The 17,213-nt window shown below is 46.5% G+C and overlaps 1 protein-coding gene across 8 annotated transcripts in view; it reads right to left on the bottom strand.

Moving 5' to 3' along the window:
- FHDC1 (FH2 domain containing 1) overlaps positions 1-16,581 on the bottom strand; it is a 40,286-nt gene extending 23,705 nt beyond the window's left edge. For 2 of the 8 annotated variants that reach the window (XR_005020053.1, XM_036853503.1), the window contains exons 1-4: positions 15,182-15,525; positions 11,348-11,612; positions 10,016-10,640; positions 65-126 (exon numbers count right to left, since the gene is read on the bottom strand). Coding sequence is in view for 7 of the 8 variants with exons in the window: in XM_036853503.1 (XP_036709398.1) it covers positions 65-126; positions 10,016-10,504 (551 nt within the window). In the remaining variant the exon portion in view is untranslated. Of the gene's footprint in view, positions 1-64; positions 127-10,015; positions 10,641-11,347; positions 11,867-15,181; positions 15,526-16,516 lie in introns of those variants that run through there. The other 6 variants (XM_036853505.1, XM_036853506.1, XM_036853504.1 and 3 more) reach the window with 6 other exon arrangements.
- Positions 16,582-17,213: the final 632 nt, after the last annotated feature.

Raw genomic sequence — 17,213 nt, 5'->3', positions numbered from 1 at the left:
CCCACAGACTCTGATGCTGACAGCAGGGATGTGACTAAAGTTTCAAATGTGTGCAAAATCTTACTTCTTAAACTGCTTTAGAAAGATCCCAATGTTCATGCTCCGTTTTGCATCCAAGATAGTAATCTGGAAAAAAAACAAAGACACGTGAGATTATTAAAGTATGAATAAGAAGAGTTGGAGGAAAGAAGAGAATTAAAACCTATCAAAATACAACACCAATTTTAATGTATAAGAGAGTAATTCCCAATATGTAAATCTGGTGATTAATTGATGCACCTAATATAGTTTTATGAATATCAAAATACTATTATCTCCCCAAATTTACTTTCTGCAATATATATTTCCTTAATGGTAATAATTACATATATCTTTTTGGGTTTTTTTTGGCTGCACCATGAGGCTTGCAGGTTCTTAGTTCCCTGACCAGGGATCGAACCTGGGCCCACATCAGTGAAAACGCTGAGTCTTAACCACTGGCCCGCAGGGAATTCCCATATAGATCTATTTTAATATTGTATAATTTAAAATAAATTATACTCACATTTTCTAAATTTTGCAATTTCCTCTTAGAATAGTATAGCCCACATTTAAAAGTCCTAATTTGGAAACAGATGTCTTAGCATAGCAAGAATCATATGAGATTTGAACTCTGAAGCTATTGCAGAGTGAGTCCCAACCCTGATTCAGGGATGTAAAAGGACCAACACTGTTATTTTCAGAAACATAATAAAATTCTTAATATTTTTCTAAAGGAAAATTTTATTTTCATTGGGAAAAAATATGTATGTCCAGTAGCCCTTTTAGGAGGAGGTAAGAAAGCGTCCTACACTTTATTTACTCAGAATTTAAAAAGGAAAACTTTTGTGCTGTATTTTACCAAGTCTAAGATGCGTTTTTGTTTTTGTTTTTTGGCATATGAATATCTCTGGAATCAGGATATGTCTTATAATATATGGATCATCTTTGAGTTAATAAAATATGGTGGCTATTCTAATGTACCATCCAAGCCCAGATTTTGGCTGCAACAGATTTAAGCTGTTCAGAATTACAGTAGTCTCCCCTTACCCACAGTTTCAGTTACCCTAGGTCAACAGAAATCTGAAAATATTAAATGGAAAATTCCAGAAATAAACAATTCATACGTTTTAAACTGTGTGCTGTTCTGAGCAGAGTAATGAAATCTGAAATCTCACGCCTCGGGACGTGAATCATCCCTTTGTCCAGCGTATCCTGCCCGTTAGTCACTTAGTAGCCACCTTGGTTATGGGGTTACTGTCACGGTACCACAGTGCTTGTTCTCAAGTGAGCCTTATTTTACGTAGTAATGGCCCCAAAGCACAGGAGTAGTGATGACGGCAACTTACATATGCCAAAGAGAGGCCGTAGAGAGTTTCCTTTAAGTGAAAAGGTGAAAGTTCTCAATAAGGAAAGAAAAAACTCGTAGGCCGAGGTTGCTAAGATCTACGGTAAGAACGAATCTTCCATCCATAGTGCATGATAAGTGCTTCGTTACGATGGAAAAGGCATTAAATTTGTACAAGATATTTTGAGAAAGAGACCACATTCACCTAACTTTTATTATAGTACATTGTTATTGATGAAATAAAAATTCATATTCTAAGGCAAATCAAGGAAAATGTAAACATAAAAATTTTTCTCTGCCCTTTGGCCTCCTCTTTCCCCTCTACTGTGCATTGCGTATCTGCCTTATGCATCGACCAAACCTCCCCATCAGCAGAAATACCTGCTCAACCATAAAGAGCAACATTCCCCTGGCATCAACAAGATAACTCCTTAGGAGATAACCTTCCTTCTTAATCTTGTAAGGGGCCACCATGACCTATGACCCACTATTCGCTTTGTACGGGTAGATCTGGACTGTGTAAACTGTCAATAATACGTCATTTAATGCACAGTCCTCTGTCTCAAAAATTTATACAACTGTGCTTTGACCTCTAATGGGCGGAACAGTTCTCAGAGCTTTCTGAGAGGCTGTTCCCGGGTTATAATCCTCAATTTGGCTCGAATAAAATTTTCCATCTTTCTTAGATCAGCTGATCCATTTTTGTTCGCTGACATTATAGTTGGTCTATTTTATTATTCCTTACTGTTGTTAATCTCTTACTGTGCCTAACTGATAAATTAAACTTTATCATAGTTGCATATGTATAGGAAAAAACACAGTACAGATCTTCTTTGACTTATGTCCAGATAAACCCACCGTAAATTGAAAATACTGAAAAATGCATTTAACACACCTAACCTACCGAACATCACAGCTTAGCCCAGCCTACTTTAAATGTGTTCAGAACCTTTACATTAGCCTACAGTTAGGCAAAATCATCTAACACAAAGCCTATTTTATAATAAAGTGTTGAACAGCTCACGTAATTAATGGGACACTGTACTGAAAGTGGAAAACAGAATGTCTGTCAGTGTATCGATTGTTTGCCCTTGTGATCGCATGGCTGATGGGAGCTGCTGCACCACCGTTACCCAGCATCACAAGAGGGGCTGTACCGCAAATGGCTAGCCGGGAAAGATCAAAACTCAAAATTCCAAGAACGGCTTCTACTGTATGCCTATTGCTCTCACACCATCATAAAGGAGAAAAATCTTAAGCTGAACCATCATGGGACCACCTGTATATATAGGGTTTGGTACTATCCACGGTTTCAGGCATCCTCTGGGGGTCTTGGAACGTATCCCCCACAGATAAGGGAGAACTACTGTAATAATTTGGAAGGGTTTTATCAGACTAAAATTTAGACAGAATCTTTTTTCAGGGGGTGGGTATTGTTAAATACAGAAGCCATTTCTTTGGAAGTAAATATCCAGGATACATGGAAGAAAGATAAACTTAAAAGTCCGCAATTTTCCCCATTTGTTTTTTGGAAAAGGGAGACAAGCTAAATAGGAATGTTGTTATAAGGCTCTTTCTTTCCAAAAGTATGTGATTCACTGTGAACAAAAAAGAATCAGGTTTCAGATTAAATTCCTGATCTCCGGGCCTGCTTCTAAGTTTATAAGAGGCAGCAAGACTGTTAACCAAAGTTAATGGGACTTCCTGGCTAGAAGGTTAAATTTTTACAAGAGTATGGTTGCCTTCTTTTGAAGACTAATCTTAAACAATCACATTATTTACTGTCCTAGGGGTTTATTTCGTGTTAACACAATCACCTGCCAGTTATAAACTAAACTCCCAAGCTAAAAGGACAGGCTCCTTATTGGAATCCTACCCACGGATTACAGTTCAAGTTCAGTGTAAAGGGAGGGGAGAGGAGAGGGGAAAGAAAGGGTGAGAATAAAACCTGTCAAACTTAACATCCTTTAAGAGGAAAGCTTTTACCAAAGAGAGGAATCTAAATTTAAGACAGAAACTATGTGCTTATTATAATTCACAAATTAAAAAGTAGGAGCATGTGCACTGATCTGGCTATATATGTATATCCGAAGAGCTTTCTCTGCACTCACTTCTATCCAGAACGGGGGAAAAACTTTTTATATTTTTTCATTAAATTACCACCTCCTGCTACATTTAACCCTTGACGGCAGCACCCTCCCAGCCTCCACACCCAAGCCCCACCCTCATCCTCTTCACCCCTCAACCCTCTGGGACTCTGTATCCTCAGCCTAGATCCATAGCTATTATTGCTGGAAAAGTGGTGGAGAAATTACTGTTATTGTTCCTATTTGACACATACAGAAACTGAGCCTCAGAGATGTCATTTTATACCTTCCCCAAAGCAATACTGAACTGAAATGCCCCAGGGTCTCTCTGGTTCCTGTTCACTCTAGTTCCTGGGACTTTCAATATTGCTGTGGATATAGGAAAACAGAGAAGTAGGGAAGGTTCCCCACCAGCCCAGTATCCACATTGGGATGCTTCTCTGGGAATGGGGGCAGATCTGCAGAGAGCCATCCACGGGGCCTGGCCGAGGCCCCTGGTGACCCCAGAGTTGTGTCTGTGGGACAAAGGCCAGGACTCACATTCTCACCAGCTGAGACGGCCGCCGGGAGTGGAGCTCAGGCAGGGGGTGGAGCTCAGGCAGGGAGTGGAGCTCAGGCCGCGGGGAGCACAGGGGGCCACGCCTGGGGCAGCAGCTGTGTCACCAGCGAGGAAACTGGTCACTAATTTAAGGGAATCCAGCAATACTCCTAAGGGAAAACCTGGGCGGGCCATCGCTGAGCAGTGTTAAGGGGGAAAACAAAGCCCAGCGCCTCCTCCAAACCACAGGAAAATGAGACAGTTGATAACACTGCAGGGACAGTGCCCTTCTCTCCGGGCATCCTCAGCTCTGCCCAGTGCACGGGCAGTCTGCTCTCAGAGGGCATCACACTCAGCCTTCTAAAGCGGTGTTATTACACAGTCCTTTAAAGAGGGTTATCACTACATGTGTAAATTAGCTTATCTTACTTCCCAAAGGCTTGCCGGCAGTTCAGACGCCCAAGCGAGAGCGGCTAGAGGTGCTTTTGAGTCACTCCCAGGAGCGCACGCCTCTCGGACTGCACAGGCGGAGACAAACAACCCTGGGAACAGGGGTGAACTGACCTGGCCCCTCCCTCCCCACCAGTTCAATCAATCCGTATCTACTCTTCTGGACACCGCAGGCCTGCTGAGGCGGGTGTACTCAGCATGTACAGAGCTCATGACCTGTCCCATTAAAGGCCCACCCAAGAGTTACACCATCCCTGGTGAACAGGGGAGCAAAGACGTCAGGCGATGTGCTCAGCTCATCCACCCTAAAGACGTCCCACCCGCTCTCGTAACAGTCTCCCCACAGGCTGCCAGGCGGTGGGGCTGCTCAGATCCCTCTGAGGCGCGGAAACAGCAGTGCTGCGTGCTCAGAGAAGCATGTGAATGGCTACACCCCCAGCCCCACCTGTTCAAACCTCCAAATAAGCTCTCCTCCTTTTCTTCTTCTGCAATTCTTGCACTCTCATCCATCCACCACAAAATCTGCCTCCCATATTCGTTAAAGGAAGAAGGAACTTTTCTTTTTTAGTTGTGGTAAAACACACATAACAGTTACCATCTTAACAGTTTTTAAGTGTACAGTTCAGTGGCAATAGGTACATTCACACTGTTGTGGAATCATCACCACCATCCGCCTCCAGAACCCTTCATCTTGCAAAACTGAAACGCTGTCCCCATTAAACACTAACTCCCCACTGCCCCTCCCCACCCCCTGGCAGCCACCATTCTACTTTCTGTCTCGGTGAATCTGACTACTCTGGGTACTTCATATAAGTGAAATCATACAGTATTTGTCCTTTGGTGACTGGTTTATTTCATTTAGCGTAATATCCTTAAGGTGGAAGAAGAAATTCTTAAATCACTTTAGCTTCCATTTGTCAAAGGAGGCTTCCTTACCTACTTAAGTAACACTAAATAGTAGTTATTTCAATCCTATGTCAAACCTGAAAAGCAATTATTTAAAAAATCTTCCTGTATCCACTAATATAGACTTAGCTTTGGGGTTTTGATGGTTTTTCATTCTTTTTTTATTTTTGGTTGGCTATTCATTGGGAAATGTCCCTCCCCCAGCTCTGAGGAAAAAAATGATAGTCCAGTTGAAGCTTTTTTTCCCCTTTCAAATACTCTATCTAGTTCTATAGTTCTCAACTGAGCATGTCTCAGAATTCTAGAACATTCTGGGACCATAACAAAAGTTGACAAAGAATGACTGATACCTGAATTACTGTGTGGGAGAATAACATTCCTTTTCATAAACTTAGAAAAACCAATCTTCCTTCCTTCCTCTCTCTTTCCTGTCCTCTCTTTTTCTAATAAGCAATTTTAATTATTTCTTATGTGGTATAATTAACTAACACTAATTGTAATATTACCACAGACACCATAGTGAATGACCTCAAGTGTTTCAATGTTTGCATTTTCTTTTTCATTTTTAAATTTCAGTTTTATGGAGGTATAACTGACAAATAAAACTGTAAGATATTTAAGGTGCACATCATGGTGATTTGATATATGTATACACTATATACTTGTATACATTCCCTCCATCACCTCACATATTTATTTACTTATTTATTTACTTTTTGGTGAGAACAATTAAGTTCTACTCTTTTAGCAAATTTCAATTACAGAATACAGTGTTATCAACTATAGTTGCCAGGTTTCACATTATGTCCTTAGACCCTATTCATATTATTGTGTTTTCTCTGTGAACCCCTATTTTGACTTATCATACTGATACCTTATAAGATAGCCCCTTTGCTCCCTTGGTTCAGTTCTGTCAGTTCAGTTTACCTTCTTTGGAGGATACCAAATGGCTAGGGCTGTCCTTGCCTTGAGAGCATTTCAGATTCTGTAGGGAGACAAGGGTAGCCCCAACTAACCAGCTCCGAGGGGCTGAAGAGCAGCGCTAGCAGATGGATGGGGGCTTCTCAAACGTGAGATCACCAAACTCGGAAAAGAAGGTGGAGTTTGAGTTGAACCTCTTTATTATTATCCCCGGTAACACCCTTTGTTATTTCTAATTACTTTACTAAAGTTTATTATTGTAACATCTGTAGCTTCAAGTTAATTTTCGTCTAGCGAAGATACAAAGATAGTATTTCAAAACCTTTTCCCCCCTTTACTATGTTCTAATTTACTATTTTAGATGTTGTTCTCCCTAAATTCAGCCATTCCCAAACCCAGCTCTTCCCTGTCTCCCAGTAACTTCTTCCTTCGTAGTATAATGGAACTTATTTGTAGTGCTTTATAAGCCCTTTAAAGCCGGAGCCAACCGCATAATGGCAGGCCATTTCTGTAGGAGGTTATTACATTTCAAGGGAACATAATCTGATCCGTGGCATGTTTTGAGCCTTCAGAATTATGAGCTGTGTGGCAGCAGATGGGAAGGCCACATTTCTAGGCTCAGGATGGGTCCCTCGGCCAAACATGCTATGTATGTTTCCTCCAGTCCACACAGTTTCAACCCTGGATTCCACTTTCTACAGAGTGAATTGGAAGATTTATTACTGGTCCATGTTAGACTATCATTCTGCTGCGTTGTAACTTCTTTAAAGAAAATCTAATGAGGGAAGAAAACAGCATGTACTATATTCTTTTACCAAAAAAAAAAAAAGTATATATAATACTTCTAGCCATGTTGGAGATAGCATGAAAAATGGAAACTAATTCTGGGTAACCGTCTGTGATGTGACAATATTATCCAATCTGCCCTTAAATCCATCCACCTACACTACTTATCCTACCTGAGTACTGAGAAGTTGAAGAGTTAGATTATCTTATGATACACAGTCATGGCGATTTAATTTTTCTTTCTAGACTGCTATCTTGCAGATTAGCACCTACATGTGTTAAAGATATCTGCACACCCATCATTCATAGCAGCATTATTCACAAAAGCCAAAAGGTGGAAGCAACCCAAGTGTCCATCAACAAATGACTGGATAAACAGAATGTGGTATATACATACAATGGAATATTATTCAGCCTTAAAATTCTGGTGCATGCTACAACATGGATGAACCTTGAGGACATTATGCTGAGTAAAACAGTCCAGTCACCAAAAGACAAATACTGGGACTTCCCGGACAGTCTAGTGGTTAAGACTCCGCTCTTCCAATGCAGGGGGTGTGGGTTCAATCCCTGGTTAGGGAGCTAAGATCCCACATGCCACGCGGCCAAAAAAAAAAACACAACTCTTCTGAAACTCTTAAATGGTTCCTTTAAAAAAAATAAAAAGACAGATACTGTGTGAGGTACCTAGAGTACTCAGGTTCATAGAGACAGAAAGTAGAAGGGTGGCTTCCAGGGGCTGGGGGGAGGGGGGGAATGGGGAGCAGCATTTCAGTTCTGCGAGATGCATAGGATTCCGTGGATGGATAGTGATGGCAGCCTTCCAACAATGTGGATGTTTCTGTGCCACTGAACTGTACGCTTACAAATTGTTAAGAGGGTGAATGTTATGTTATGTATATTTTACCACCATTTAAAAAATAATTGTTCAGTTTCAGGTTTTTTCTTTTTTTTAAGTTAAAGAAAAACAAACAAACAAAAAGAGTAAAGAAATGTATCTAGGGGGGAGAGAGGCAAAAAGAAAGATTCTTTTTACCTGAATTTTAGATCTGGCCTAAGAAATGGACGTCTCTGCTTCTGCCATAGGTGGGAAAAGATGCCACACACCCTGCCACTTCCTTCCATCAGTGGGTCTTAAGCCCTCTTGAAGTCACTAACAGAAAGCAGCAAGTTCCACACAGCCCCCTGAACTATCACTGGCCAAATAAATGTCTCCAGTTTATAAAGGACACTGCCCACTCTAACCTGGTCAGCTGCCTCCCCAGGAGCGTAATCAGCCAGACCCCCTTCTGTGTGTGACAGGGGCTTTCCTGAGACATGAGCTCCGTCTCCACGCACCCATCCACTCTTTCCTTTAAAATGCTTTAAGGCCAGTAAGTAGAGCTAGGAAACAATGGTGAGCATGACCTACTGTCCAGCAAGGAGTCTCTGCTGGAAGCTGGGGCAGAGGCCAGTGTACTAAGGAAATGACTTCTTGCTCCTTCTGATACTGAAAGGATGCACTGAGAAATAAAAGGCCTTTGCATAAAGGAAAGAGCAGGGAAAGCCAGGTTCAGCACAGGAGGGCACTAAGGATGTCCTGAAGACTTCCTCTCAAATCATCTCACAGCTTACACCTAATTCTAGTCCTAGGGTTCTCCACATTTTATAATAAATAGACTCTTGGCTATTTCAACAGGGGACCATACTGCCAGCTTCAGGGGCCCCCAAGTGAATTCCTGAGCCAGACAGAGAAAAGAGGTCAATACTGTCAGCTCAAGAATTCAGTAATGCAGAGAGCTGCTACTTCATTCCAGAGCCCTGCCTGCCCACTCTCTTATCTAGTCAGCTCTATCTTTGACCTATTTTCTCTGCTCCTTTACAACAGATTAAAAAATGATGCATTTCTGTTGCCCTTTTTTTTGGTGGGGGGGACAGCATTCTTTTCTTTGAACCCCGGTTTCCTAATTATTTCTTCTAGCAAATAGAGGTTTCTTAATTACTTTCATGTTTCTAACCAGAGAGTACTTACAAATGTAATTTTTGACTCAGTTTCTGTGATGTTCGGTGACCTGAAGCTCTGAAGCCATGCTTTCACTTACCTTCTTATAACTTGCTAGCTTTATTTATTTTTTTTTAAAGATTTTTTCGATGTGGACCATTTTTAAAGTCTTTATTGAATTTGTTACAATATTGCTTCTGGGTTTTTTTGTTTTGGTTTTTTGGCCACGAGGCACATGGGATCTTAGCTCCCCGACCAGGGATCGAACCCGCACTCCCTGCATTGGAAGGCGAAGTCTTAACCACTGGACCGCTAGGGAAGTCCTAACTTGCTAGCTTTATACTTTCCTCAAAGTAACACAGTTCCTGTTCACTGGAAATGTGCTTTGTAGAAAGTCTATCTGAAAATAGCTTTATGCTTTGGCTCTCTGGAATCTGTTCCACAATGGCCAACACTTAATTCAGAGATTCGAAGAACGAAGGCCTCCTCACAACACTTGTGGAAAGAAAGCTGGAGGGAAAAATAAAGATAAAAATCTAAGGATGTACACTATTTAATGATGTTATTTAATAAAAGGCACTTTGTCTCAGAAACCCCCAGTTAATCTCAGGTAACTGAGTTCAGGAGCTCAGGTTTTTGTTTCAATGGCGACTCATAATACAGGGCTTCAGCAGAACTGCTCCACCAGGGGAAACCAGGCAGATGTGCTGGAGGCAAGGCGCTGCCGGGAGGCCAGGAGCAAGGCCTCCAGATAGCATGTTCCCTGCATGAGGTCACCATCCTCTGGGATGTCTGCCAGGATACGGCTTGCATGCCTCTCACACTTTTTTGCTACTCAGCTCAAGCTCATCATTTCCAAAGCACGTTCACTTGCATTATCTTATTTCTCAGTGATTCTAGCAGGTTTGGAATGTACACACGTCCCCAAACTCAAAACAGTGCGGTGTGGGGAGAGCCATCCCTCCGTGGACCATTCTTACCTCTTCTCTGCCCTCCCTGAAGGACGAATTTAAAGGCCCTCCTCTCCCAGAAGGGGAAGAGATGGTGGTGTTTTCTTGCTGCCCAAACAGCTCCTCGATGCTCTTTGTATCAATTTGGTAGTGATGCTGCTGCCTGGCTGCCAAGGTCCAGATGTTGGTTTTGCCACGAACTTGCTCCTCTGGAATGGTTTTCCAGAAAAAGCTTCTGATCCGCTTTTTCTTACCGAGGTGGCTGTAGCCGTTCAGGTGAGAGGTTGGGGGTAGTCCTGGGGCGGGAGGGGGGACCGGAGGCCCCCCAGGCAGTGGAGGGGGAGGGGGAGGGGGAGGAGAGGGAGGAAACCCTTCCCCTGAGTATGGGCATGGTGGAGGTGGAGGGGGCGGAGGAGGAGGTGGCGGTGGCGGCGTCTGCCCAATCATGAATCCAGCTGTCGTGGCAATATTCCCATTTCCTTTATCACTGACCAAGGAGACACAATTCATAACATGCATAGTACTGTTGCCTTCTAAGGAGATAATTTCTTGACCTTGGGGAAGCAGACACCGACATCAAATTTGTGTCATACTTTTCCTCCCGCTAGTCTGCCGCCAGAGCAAAGGCAACTGCGTTGTGTGTCATCTTCCAGACCTGCAAAGATAAAACAACTTTAAAATCAGTGCAGGAAAACACTGCTATACTAGCGACTCCCTTCCGAGGCCAGCGCCAGTCCTCCCAGAGTAGTTGGATATTAAAATCAATGAGGGGCCACACATCCAAAGGAGAACTAAAAGGGACTAATACTTTTCTAAATGTGAACCAAATTTTACTACCTGGAAATGCTGCCAAAGCAGCAGCAATAAATCCAACTTGGAAACCTTCCATTCATCAATAAAACACATATTTACCAAGAACCTGCAATAGGTTCAGCAAGTATTGCTCACTTTCTGAACAAGCTACTTGTTCATTAACTGGCTCGTTTTCTTTGGGCAGTGGATCCCCAACCCCTGGGGAAATGACCCAAATGGCTGCAGCCCTAGTGACTCTGTCTTTTTCCCGTACGGACATGTCCCCTACCCATCAGTGGGTCAAAGGGCATCCTCCACCTTGCACATAATAGGCAGGGCACTCGGGGATGATAAAATAATGGCCAAACTCCTTCCCCCGGAGTCAGTGCCATCGTCTTCTCCCTACACTTGGTGATGCTGCTCCCCCGCAAACAGAGAAAAGAACACCGGACATGAAGATAAAAGGTTCCAGCTCTAAATCAAGCTTTACTGCTTGCAATTTTAGAAAAGGCATTTTGCCTCACTAGATTTGGAGTTTCTCATTTGTAAAATTAGGAGGTTGGCACTGACCTCCATCGTCACTTGCGATGCGATCGTTTTGGGTTCTGGTTAAGCTGTCTGGAGCTTAACTCTCTGGAAACCACCAGAACTTCTCAGTGTCTCTTCTGCTTCTTCTGTGATGCTATCAGCAGAGGAGACACACACACACAAGGGGATGCTGCCCGAATCACACCTGCCACACGGCTACCCCTTAGCCACTCGGTCACTGACTTATCTTGGTGGCTCGTATTTTTATTGACCTTTAAATGTTCGTTTTTGTTCATTTGTTGTGGACCTGATGTAAAAACAGGGGTCAAAATAACTACAGTTCTTCAGATGTGAGGACAGGTAAGTGGAGATGTAGAACACGGGGCCCCGTGTAGGCTTGCGGAATGAGCACCCCAACTATTTGGGTGTGTGAAAAGGGGGCTGTTTCGTCTAGGTCGTAAAGGGTCATGTGGACTTCTGGACTTCTGAGAGGAATTATCCTTCTACAGCATTACTGTTCAAAGCTCACAGTTACACATCTTCATCAAACAATGCAGAATTCTACAGGAGTAAATGGTCTGATATCACTAATTCAAATATTATTAAATCTTTTATACAGAATCATACATAAAAGGCAGGACTGCCTCGGGAGTAAGAGGGGAGACTCCAAAAACAGACTGCTTTTCCTCAGATCCCAGTTCTGCTACTTCTTTAGGTGTGCAACCTGGGGTGAGGTAGGTTATCTAACCTATGTTGCAGCATCCTCCTCTATACTATAAGCATATACCATTCCATTGGTTTGTACGCGAATAAATGAGCTCATACGTGTACACCCTTACCAAGATGGTACATAGTTAGCCATTATTAACAACAACTGGTGTCACAGGTACATACGATTTCTCTTTATTTTCACAGGCACTACATTTGCTTTAAAATATGTATTGGGTTTATAAGTAAAACACTAGGTTACCCTTGGCTACTAGAAACATACCTTTAATATTTCCATCCTCTGCTTTCTAAGTTACTAGGTTTGTGAGCTCTGTCCCTTTTCAATACTCAGTGATTGTATATTAAGTTATCTCTACATTACAAGAACAAATGTTTTTATAAAACATTTAAATATTTAAGTTCTGAGAATTATGTATGGGTAGAAAATAGCATTTCCAACTATTTGCTGGATAATTTTTTTTTAGCATTTTAACCACTTTTAAGTGTACATCAGTGGCATTAAGTACATTCACAGTGTTGTGCAGTGTCATCATGGGATAATTTTTTAGAAAGTAAAACTGAAAATATTTATCCAAACCAACTTACAGCTCACTTGAGATGCAACTAGCTTTTAAAAGGAGTTTTCGTAATTATCATTAGGGGCATAACTAGGCTGTTTTCATAGTTGGCATCCCTAAAGCAAATGACTCACTGTCAATTACAGTTTATAGTTATATCTGAACTCTTCTTTTCTCAAGACTGTACAGGTAATCTTGGCAGTTTATCCTTACATATTTTAAAATACTTCTGTACATGAAATATCTCATGTATAGAAGAATTGCTAATCCTCCAATTCACCTCCAATTCCAGATATGCTGACTTGTTTATAGATTATCCCTGTTAAGAATGGTGATAAGCTAAAAAAGTCTCCATCCTAGAAAGCAATAACTCATTCAGTGCTGCGTTAGTATATGCACAGCTGTGCCATTAAACCTCACAGAGCAAATGCAGAGATACTAATGAAGAGTGAAAAAGACTATGCCCTCGGAGGTCGTGCAACACCGTCTTCTAATACCAAAGCCCCAAAGCATGTGAGTCCTTTTGAGTCTAGTCTGTTTTGCAGAGGAAGTACCAGATTAAAGCTTGTCAAAGTAAAAAGTGACAGGCGTTAGCTATGCATCAGCAGGATTCTAACCACTGTCCCCTCTTGAGAAAGAATGTTATTTTAGAAAGTTAAAGGAACAAAAGAAAATTTACAACATTGTTCCTGGTATGTTGTCTGGCTAATTTTTTCCCAGGGTAACAGACAAGGATCCTAGGCCCCCAACAGCTTCTAATGAATGAGTTCTCCAGCAATGATTAGCTAAGATGCTAATGCTTTTACTACAAGCCTCAATAGGGCTTTGATAGGGTTTCCCCCTTGGGCCAGGATTTCCAATGTCAAAGAGATGGCAGGAAAAAGAGAGTGCAGACACACATTCTAACCCTTTCCACAGTCTCACGAGATATTAAAACAGAGGATACACAAAGAATATTCAATTTACTATGGTACTGTCCGCAGTAAAGATGCAAACGCATACTCTCCAAATATGCTAGGAGAACATAGGTGATGCAGCAGCCCCAAAGACGGCTGTTTCACACAGCGGGCAGTTGCCGGCAAGGACAATGGAATTAGCCTTAGGCTCTATCTGGAAAATGTCAAGTGTCCCATCAATCTCCCCAGGGCAAACAGAGACAGGCTTGTATTTAACATCTCACCTACAGGTTGGGGACCTCAGCAGCAGGGGGGATGGCTGCTAAGGTTGACAAATGCCCAGCCCTGAGTAAACTGTACAGCTGTCACAGTAAGTCTCTGAAGATGAGAACTTCTCTTTGAGTCCCCTGGGCGCTAATCATGACCCACTGGGGGTAAGTCCCAGTGAAGGCCCCTCCTGGGGAGGCTACTGGCTCAGCTGAGCATCTCCCATCTGTGTGGATTTTTAATAAGGGGATGCTGTGACCATGTACCTAGGCTTTAGCTGATCAGCAAGCAAAAAGTCTTAGAATGAGAAGGAGAATAAGGGTCTTCAAAGAAGCCCTGTGGCCCTTCCTAAACTCTCTTGCCTAAATAGCCAGGATTACTTTGCTCTTGGTGTCAGAAACATCGTTGAAGCTCTGTTCTCTTCAAGGGAGTGGGTGGGAGGGAAGAAAAGAGCAAGTATGCTTCATTTCACAGTGTATTTAGGAGGAAAACATGTTTCTGAAAGCCCGTTTAGGGCTCAGAGCTCTCCTGAAAAACGGTTGGTGGGGCCTTGTTGCTCAGCTGGTCACTCACCCCCTAGGTCAACAATAATCAGAAGTAAACGCCACACCAGAAAAACCTTTCCCCTTGATTCCTGACATGTGTCACAGATGAGGTGGGATCAGGAAAGGCTGGCCCACACCCTTCTGATGACAAACGGGGGCAGAGCAAGCCGGGTGTGGAAGAGAGGCAGAGGAACGCACGGCCCTATTTTACTGGGGGGAGAAGAGAGGGTGGGGAAGGGACAGGCCATGTTAAAATATGGAGCTTTTGCTCTCCACCAACTCACTGGCGACAGGCTCTTCCCCCACCACCTATCTTTCAAAATCTTTCTGGATTATTAAACACAGCATGTCAACCCCACAGTCGAACCAGAGCTGGCAACATCCAGCTCTTCACCTTGGCACTCTCGCCAGCAGTGGAAGAACCCAAGATGTTTCCAGTCCGCGCGTTTAATCTGCCGCCGCACAACATAAACAGTCCACAGATACCCCCGAGCGCAACACCCTGGGAGCAGAGGAAAAAACGCCTGCTTCTGAATGTGCATTTTCAGCTTCTCTCAGTGTCCCCAAACAAAGCAAACGGGTGCCAAAGGATGCTCTAGAGAGAGGAAAGGAAGCGCTTGCGACTAACTCCAGGAAGACAACTGTGGGTCAATAGACGAGAGGGGGTCACAGACGGCCGAACAGCAGGCGCAGTTTCTGTGCAAACAGCTGTTCGAAAACGGACTCGTGGGTCCTGAAGACACTCGGCGTGGGGGACACCGGGGGCCCGATTTCTTTCGCAGTCTGGACGCCCAACAGTTCCCTAGGTCTCTGCAGTGGCGGGCGGTCCACCGCGTCCTTCCGCCCCCAACCCTCGGCCCGCGTCCCGCCCCAGCCACTCACCAAAGCGCCACCGGCTCGGCCGCACGAAAGGCTCGGAGGGCGCCGCGTCCGTCCGAGTCCCCGGGGAGTCCGCGGGCCGCCAGCCCCAGCGCGTCCTTATCTGGGCGGCTGCGGAAGGGGTGAGAGAGCGGGCGCCGGTGCGCGGCCCAGACAGACGCCCACACGCGCCGCGCAGGCTCCGCGGCGGGGCCGAGGCGCGCGCCGGGGAGGGGCCGCCGCCTGCCGCGCGAGGACACGCGGGTCCACGGGGCGGACGCCGGGGCACGGCGGGACCCACTACCTCCCGCGGGCACCGAGCACGCGCGCGTCCTCAGGCAGAAGCTAGTGGAGCAGCAGCCGCACTAGCTCGCCCCTCCCGGAGCCCCGCAGGGATCGCCGGCCCCGCCCCTCGCCTCGAGGGCCGCCGCCTCCCCCGCGGATCCCCGAGGCCCCGCCCCCTTCGCGGGGGCCGCCGAACCTGGCTCCTCCAAGCGGAGTGGGGGGCTCACTAGGGAAGGTATCACTGTGCTTGAAGCGAAAGGGGGATCTCCCAGTTTGCGGGCCCCGCCCCCTCCTCGAACCTCCGCGGCGACACCTCCCCACGTCTGGGGTCCGGGTCCCGAGCGCGGGGGTAGAGAGCCTCACGGCCGCAGTGCGGAGCAGCCAAAAGGAGCGGGGAAAAGCCGGCGAGAAAAACACAGAGGGGAGACTCCTGGTGTTTGGGCGGAGGATTAAACCGAGAGCCCGTTGTCCCCGAGCTGGGGCACCGCAGAGGCTGGAGGTGACCCGCCAGCCCACCCACTTCCTCCCTCAACTTCCACAAGCGCAGGGCTCAACTTCTAAGCTGAACTTCGCACGGGCAGAGCGAACGTGCCAGAGCGAGTACCGCCTTGTCCTCGGTCCGTATCACCCGGACGCGGTCCTGGCCAGCCCCGCACCACAGTCAGGAGGGGCAAGTCGTGGCTCCCCCGCTGGCCAGGGACCCGGCGCGGGCGCCCCCACTTGCGCGCTCTTGGACGGGCGGGGATCAAGTGGGAGCTCAGTTTAGCCAAAAGTCCTGGCAGCTAAAGCTAAATCAGCCGGCCCAGGTTTAACCCGGAGGCGGCCCGGGACGCGCGCGTCTTCCCCTCAAAGGACGGATGGCTGTCCTCTGCGGCCCAGGGAGTGCAGCCGCCAAAGTCGGGGGAGCTCAAACCTCCCCAGCCTTCCCGGTGAGGCTCGAAGGCAGCCGAGATTCAGTGCCACAGCCCTCGTTCCTGACGGATCCCCGCCCCCGGCCCTCCGGAGCCGAGGAGTCTCGGTCCCCGGGAGCACCCGAGCAGCGATCGCCCTGCCTGGGCAGCGCGACTCACTCACCCGCGGCCGGCGCTCCCAGAGCGCGCTCCTCTCTCCCGGCCGCCCGCGGTCTCCCAGCGCCGTCGCCTCCTCCCGGGTCACTGCAGCCCTGGCTGCTCGGGGCCGCGAGGGGGCAGGGCGGCGCGGGGCGGGGCGCGGCCGCTGCCTCAGGTAACAATGCTGCAGACCAGGCTGCTCCCAGCGCCAGCTGCAAAGGGCAGCACGCCCTTTCCATCTCGGCCCTTCCTCCCTCCCACCCTTGAGCGCCAACATCGGCGCTGCGGCGCTCACCTTCACCTGCGCGGGGCTCCGGGGGCCTGGGAGCCGCCACCCGGCAGGCGGCTGCCAGCACCTGAAGGCTGGAGCGGGGCGGCCACCGAGGAAAGTAGGGGCGGCGGCGGGGGACAGAGATGTACGGACTGTGAAGAAGAGCTAGGGGTCCTCGTGGAACCAGCAACGGGAGGCGCCAAGCTGGCTCTGAACTGGCACGTGGCTCCACAAAGGAGCCTCTGCGGCAGCCTCCCCGACACCCTCTCCTGCGCACACGCGCGCGCACACACATGTGCGCACACTCACACTCATGCACGCTCCGCTCAAACCCCGCGTGCACACAGGCCATCCTCTGCCCAACACACTCGTTTTTCCCTGGAGCAGGAGGCAGCATCTGGGTGAACTGTCCCAGCCCGCGTGGCCGAGTCCCAGCCGGGCCGGAGGTTCC

The sequence above is a fragment of the Balaenoptera musculus genome, chromosome 5 (assembly GCF_009873245.2).
Source record: "Balaenoptera musculus isolate JJ_BM4_2016_0621 chromosome 5, mBalMus1.pri.v3, whole genome shotgun sequence".
In the NCBI taxonomy this organism is placed as follows: domain Eukaryota; kingdom Metazoa; phylum Chordata; class Mammalia; order Artiodactyla; family Balaenopteridae; genus Balaenoptera; species Balaenoptera musculus.
Note: the sequence above shows the minus strand (reverse complement) of the source record. Positions and strands in the feature narration are given on the sequence as shown.